This window comes from Engraulis encrasicolus, chromosome 11, assembly GCF_034702125.1.
Source record: "Engraulis encrasicolus isolate BLACKSEA-1 chromosome 11, IST_EnEncr_1.0, whole genome shotgun sequence".
NCBI lineage: Eukaryota > Metazoa > Chordata > Actinopteri > Clupeiformes > Engraulidae > Engraulis > Engraulis encrasicolus.
Window position 1 is genome coordinate 15131359 of NC_085867.1, and position 7239 is coordinate 15138597.

The following is a 7239-nucleotide window of genomic DNA, read 5'->3' on the forward strand; positions in this document are numbered from 1 at the left end:
ATGCACTTTTCATGTCTATTCTGCACCATCTTTGGAGGATTTCTACATTACTGTTACCTCCAGGATTCTGTGTTGTTTCCCGAGATGCTGTATTTGTACAAATACATCTACATGTATAGTCCACTTCCCTTCCATTGTAGGTCTTCAGCACGGGTATTACTTGTGTGTAGTGGGGATATTTTTAGGTCTGTTGTTCATACACAGAAGAACACTTTCAAGGCTTTTGTCCAATATGGATTCTCTGGTGCTTCTTTAACTGGCTGGGATGAGCAAAATTCTTTCCACATGTAGTACAGTGGTAAGGTCTTTCTCCAGTGTGGATTGTCTGGTGACTCTTTAAATGAGCAGTCTGGCGAAATGCCTTACCACATGTAGAACACATGTAAGGCTTTTCTCCAGTATGGATTCTCTGGTGGTTCTTTAAATGCTTGCTATGGGCAAATGCCATTCCACATGTAGTACACACGTAAGGCTTTTCTCCAGTATGGATTCTCTGGTGAGCCTTAAAATCATTGCTCTGGCCAAATGCCATTCCACATGTAGTACACTGATAAGGTTTTTCACCAGTATGGCGTCTCTGATGGGCAGTGAGACTGCATTTCACTGTAAAGCCCTTTCCACATGTAGAACATATGTAAGGCTTTTCGCCGGTATGAATTCTCTGATGATTGATTAAACTAATTTTCTGTGTAAAGGCCTTTCCACACAGTGTGCACTCAAATGGCCTCTCCCACGTGTGTATCCTCTGGTGCAGTGATAGAGTTCCACTTGTTTTAAAGGCTTTTCCACATGTGTTGCACTGGTACGGCTTATCAGTTGTATAACTTGACTGGCGTCCATCTGAAAACAGATAAAATTCAAAAATGGCACTTGGGTGAGTAACTTCATAAAATGTGTGATTCTTGTTTTATTCACTGAAAACTAGAAGACAAAATATTAAAATAATTCCCTTTATACTGGGGTAGTCTTTAGTGTTGATGTTTCACGAAAGTGAATTAACATCCCTATATGGAAGATGCTGGCTTTTTCTTGAAAAAAGAGTTGAGCATTTGGGCCAGCACTCTTACTATACCGGCCTGCTCAAAGCTGAAAATAAGTCTTTGGTGTCAACATGTACTCTGACTAGGGTGACCACCTGCTAATATGTCTGAGGGACAATGTGGGACAGACCCTGGCGTGCGCGCAAACTCATGCGCCACCAACACCCCCCAACATTTGGCTTTCATATCACCATATATACTGTATAGGCGTCAATAAATGATACTCTACTCTACTATATATATTCATAGTGATGTATCCCTAACCCCTCATCCAGGCTTCCAACACTGTACATGCATGCGCTACGCGAGACGAGTGGTCACCCTACTGTGACTGCTGATACAGATCATGATCCTCTATATGTGGTTTTAACATAGGAGTGTGCTCACTTTTGTGGGGATATTTTCAGACATTAATGGTAGTATTCAGGGATCTCAATTAACACCGGGCAACCGGCCAAATGCTGGTGAAATTTTAGTTTGGCTGGTACAATAGACTATAGAATATAGAATAAGGTAAGCGTACCCATTAAGCCCATGTACCCTTTAAGCCCACTTTCAACTTTGAGGTCAATTTAAAGAAAGGGAAAAGGTGGATTTTGTTGTTCTTCACCCTATCCAATTAAAGGGTTTAGTAACTGACAAAATGTTTTTTATTGCAAACAAATCACATTTTTTATCGTTGAGTTATCCCCGTCCAAGTGAATCCTGTCTCAGGACTACTGACAAGAAGTCGCCTCAAAACTTTGCTGTTTTGGGACATGTCAGAAATCATAGAATTTCAGCTAGGTTAAGTGAAATGTTTTGAAAATACTTTCATATTTAGTGAACTAAGAGGTAAATGTAATGATTTATATATGTATATGTGCAGTGTTTTGCTAAATTATAGCATTTCCCTTCAAATGAAAAGATGTGTTTTATGAGCTAGCAAACGCCGATATTCTCTTGATACAACCACACACCATCTTTATCTTACTCTACCACAAGACTTAAGGTGGTTAGGTATGAATTCTAAGCATATTCCAGTTTGTTTGGCATTGATCTTTAAAGAAATGCATCATGAAATGTTTTGTGGAGCTCATTATTTCCATAAAATAGCTTTTTGTATAGGCGGGCTTAATGGGTACTATGTGGGCTTAAATGGTACACATTGAAATGCATGCAAGCTGGCATGCATGCTAACCCAAAAATGCCTTTGAGGAACATAAAAAGTGGTGTACAATCTCAAGTTGTTGGTTAAAAAGGCGTAATGTAATGAACTAACAATAATCAATAAGAAAAAATAAATTTCTCTGTTTGGATGAAGAATTTTATGAAGTATATGAAGTAAGAGATGCTGTAATATATAATTAGGTTTTATGCATTATTTTTTGAGCAAATCTTACATTTTGGAATAATATTTTGGTCTGAAACCATTTATGCCATGTAGGCTACACTGTTTAAACTCAACTCACACACCTCACCAGGTATTTTGATAGAGAAATAAGTACATGAGCTTATTTGGAACACAAGTGGGCTTAAATGGTACCAATGGTACCATTTAAGCCCATTCAGACTTTTCACTTTTCTCGTAAAAAATCTTCATATTGTACTTTGAAATATTCATCAACTCCGTGATAAACATTGAGAAGAGAGGTAAATCTTACTATTTAACAAATCATGTCACAAAAATATATGTGAAGATGATTGAAAAAACAAGAAATGTAGATTTTGGTGGGCTTAATGGGTACGCTTACCTTAACTTGCTAGCCACTTTGACCCATTTGTGAGTGTGTGTTTGGCTAGTGATATTACAATCTACTAGCCATTTGGGCTAGTGATGAAAGAAGTTAATTTAGAGCCCTGGTTGTATCTTTAATTGTTTTGCATAAACAATGGATTGAAACTGTTATGTAAGAACACAGGCTACTACATTTTGTCAAAAATTAAACACTTCCGAATCTGCAGAAATGTTAGGGGTGTAACACATTGTACAATATGTCATTTATACTTTCTAAATATTGTTTTAATCCTATGAAGCTTACCTGTAAAGGTCACATCTCCATTGCCATACTCCATGCTGTATGACTCTTGTTCTATTTTCACCTCCAGAGTTTCCTTTTTACAGAATGATGTATCCGTTGTCTTCTTTTCCGTGTCCGTTGTCTTCTTTTCTTCTCTACACACATACTCTCTGAGAAAATCGTCAAAGTCTTCTTCTTTAATCTCCTTCATGGACATATCACGTTGGGATGGATCGCTATGAAGATTCTCGTTCATCAAGTGAAAGGAGCTGTGTTGTTACCAACAGGAGTACTGTTTGCAGATTGAGACAGTTTTCCTTCTCTGCCCAGTCTTTTGAAGTTTTGACCTGGTGATATGGATCCAGGAGCTTTATTCCTGGGCCACTAGAGGTAGAGCTGCTGACCACTCCCCTTGTTACTCGACAATCTGCTGTGAATGGGATTGAGAGTCGTTGTGGCCACAGAATGCAGAGAACGATAATGGCTGTAAAGGTGAAGAGCAATTGGAATTCAACACACAGTACAGATTGCCATTCAACAGGGTGGTGTTGTTAATGCCTACAACTGAAAGAGTTTCGTTTCGTTGTTATTATTGGAAATTGCTGTTCAGAAGTCTTATCATCTATGCGTGAATTCTTCCCATTTAAATATTTTGAGAACACACTTTTTCAACCTATATAAAATACATCTCGCAATGCAATGCAATGGAATGTCCAATACAAAATGTCAATTCCCCAAAATGTTCCAAAATGGATATACACCATTTTGAAATGAAACTCTTCAATTCTGACCTGATTTAAGGAAGACTGGGACAATTTCATTGCTTAGATGCTACAGGTGAAGTCACTACCCTCATTACTTCACAATAAAGCCCATTGAATACTGATTAAAACTCCACAGCACAAGGCTAAAGCTTCAACCAGTGTGGTTTCTAATTTCTGTCCTTAAGGAATTGAAAGGCATTTCCACATGTGGTACACTGATTTTCTCCTGTCATAATTCTCTTATTGATTAATAAGAACTTGTGTATGCCTCTCCCACATTGTCATCTATTTTCATATAAGTTTACCATGCTGCTCCTAAATTTGCTGGACTAGTTTTTGTTTACTTGATTGCTCCCTGATTGGTTTGAGTTGCTCTCGTGGCATTAGCGTGGTTTGTTACTCACAGGTGTTCCTAATAAGAAATGAACCTTCTTTGAAGCACTCTTAAATGCACTGTAGCCAGGCTAGCATTTGGAACACTGATGTTGTCCATTAGTAATGCTCTAATGCTTTATTGTGTGTTTTTCTCATGGTAGACTGACTGGCTACTCACATGAGTTCCTGATTAGAGATTAACCTCTCTGCAGCACTCTTAAATCTGTCTGTCTCCTCATCTGGCAACCTTGTTTGATGCACTTTCTTTCTAGCGGATATACACTACGGGCATAATGGCTGGAATATGCTTTCCGCAGGGAACCCATGTGGGTGCGTGGTCATCCGTGCACAAGTGTATTTTTCCATGCTTATTTTATGTAAATATTAGACACAGTTGCTCATATGAACGAAAGGTGTGCAGACGTGTGTGCAAGGTTTATCATATGAACAAAATCTAGAGGTGATCTTCGGGAAAACGGCATAGGTGAAGAGATATCATTGGTTATCTGCCCTGTAGACAATACCACCACCAGTATTGTATATTCAGTACTGCTTTATTCTATTCCTGCTTTTCACTGCTAGTGAAGCTAATTTGCACTCACATTTATACATTACATATATAGTTCAAATATTCATTCAGTAACAATGCTTGGTGGCTATGACACACTAAAGTGCTGTTTCCACATAGCCTGCTATTTTTAAAGCCTGCTATTCTTTTCTCATGTTTAGGTGTAAACGCAACATGTGGATAAAAATGAATACTCCATTTTAGCAAATTAGTTTTAGCCCCCTAACTAGGATATTTTTTAAGCCTTCTTTTTATATTGTGATTCTAAAAATCTGCTACGTGGAAACGGAAGGTCAAAACCAATGTAACCAGGAGAAAAATATATCCACATTTGAAAATATCCTGCTACGTTGAAACAGCTCCTAAGATTGATTCATGTGGTCATTATCACACCTTTCATTTATTTCACACCAACACAATTGTTATCCAGCTTTTACAGGAGTACCCTGCCCAATTGTCCTCAACTGCCCACACATTACCAGGCATTAGACTCCCTCCATTCATATGAATGTGAAGGCTATTGCCTCAGGCATTCCAATATGCCTCTGCATTAAAACCTTTACATCAACATAGTGTCCAATTTACCAAACTCAAGAGCCTGACACATTTAAAGAAATCATCATAAGACATGTGAGACCTGCAGTATTATTTTAGAAAAGTAAAATACTATATGAAACACTATATAAAATGTTGGGAATGCAGTTACTTTTGTTTGGCCATTGATTCTAATTCTAATTCACACTCCCAAAAGGTCTAAATGTAGAATTTAAGTATGAAAATGCTAATTTTGTGGCTTTTGATACACAGGTGTATAGGTGTGAGTTATTATAACATGATCTCCCACCACTTCTAGCATAAGGAAAGACTCTGGAAAGTAGGAACAGCCATTCATGACAGCCTTTTATTGGAAAATTCTAAGTAGTGAATAGTCTAAATAGTGAAAACATGCACATGCAAATGTAATTTCAAATTCTTTGTATGACCAGTGCATGTAAAGAAATTGACAATAAAACCTACTTGACTTGACTTGACTTGACATGCTGCAAGCATTTAATAATCTGCAATATTAATATTTAAGGCAATTAAAATAAAGTTATATGAACTTGTACTATTCTGAAAAACAAAAATGCATCAAGTGCCACTGTCTTGATTTGTAGCATTTTCCAAGGCTACACTTGATGCATCCTTGCTGTGACAAAATACCCAGAATCCTTCACGTCTCCACGCTTGCTCTAGGCTTTATTTCTATTACAGGTGTGGAAAGACACATGATTAAGCACAATATATGATATATTGTTGTTTCCGAGATGTGAATAGCTTCAAATAACTCAACACAACTTAGTCGCTGTTTGTGCACACTGCGTTTGTGTTGCCTTTCACAGCTTTTAGCTACGGAAAATTTGGGCGCTATTGATATCCACGTCTTAGTAATTTTGTTATGCTTTTCAAACATCCCCCATGACAGCAATACAGCCAACCGATCGTGTTTACAGTTTAAAGCCAGTTAAAAACAAGTGTTTAGTGGCCAAAACGAAACTGCTGTGACATCCACTTCAACACTTTCAAGTATGTTCCATTCATAATTGTTTGAGATACTTGTGAGGCTTTGAGCCTCATCTTGCGAGTGTATGACTTGTATATATATATATCCTTTATTTAACCAGGAAGTCCAAATGAGTTAGACCAACTCTTCTCAACTCAAGGCAGCTTAAAATGTTACACAATAAAACCACAAGAGACAAGACAACCACAGCTACATAACATTAAACAGAATTAAACACAACAAAATTGAGTACAGACAACCAGCAAGCAAGACTTAAACAGTTGCATCTTTCAGTTAGTGTGGAATTTAGAAGGTCTTTAAAAAACGTCAAGGCTGTGGGACTACCAAGGCAAGCATGCTGGGCTTCGAGAAACAGCCAGTGTTTTCAATGGGCTCCAGCAGCTCCAGTAGCCCACCACTTAAGGTCTGCACATTCAGAAAATACAGAAGTGACATAAAGTGCAACCCAGGAATTACTTCTGACAATGTTTTGTTTTTCTGTATAGTTTCTTCTCTTCCTCAGGATGGGTTCATGCCTCTGGCAGCAGCATGACCATAGGAACATGGTGGCCGCAAACAGAAGCCCGGTTACCTATCTAAACCTTTCCCAGTGATGTTTTGTTTCTCTGTTTGGTTTCTTCTGTTCCTCAGGATGGTTTCACGCCTCTGGCGGGCATGAGAACATGGTGGCCCCAAAAAGAAGTCCAGCCACCTATCTAAACCAGTTTTCTGCCGATGTTTTGTTTTTCTGTATTGTCTCTTCTCTTCCTCAGGATGATTTCACGCCTCTGGCGGTGGCTTTGCAGCATGGTCATGGGAACATGGTGGCCCAAAAAAGAAGTCCAGTTACCAATCCTATACCTCTTCTGACGATGTTTTGTTTCTCTGTATTGTCTCTTCTCTTCCTCAGGATGGTTTCACGCCTCTGGCGGTGGCTCTACAGCAAGGC

At 38.5% G+C, this 7239-nt stretch overlaps 1 protein-coding gene across 1 annotated transcript in view; it reads left to right on the top strand.

Moving 5' to 3' along the window:
* ank1b (ankyrin 1, erythrocytic b) overlaps window positions 1–7239 on the top strand; it is a 174607-nt gene that overhangs the window by 95818 nt on the left and 71550 nt on the right. The window contains exon 7 of the mRNA XM_063209998.1: window positions 7201–7239. This exon is cut by the window's right edge and continues 147 nt beyond it. Within this exon, the coding sequence (XP_063066068.1) occupies window positions 7201–7239 (39 nt within the window). The remainder of the gene's footprint in view (window positions 1–7200) is intronic.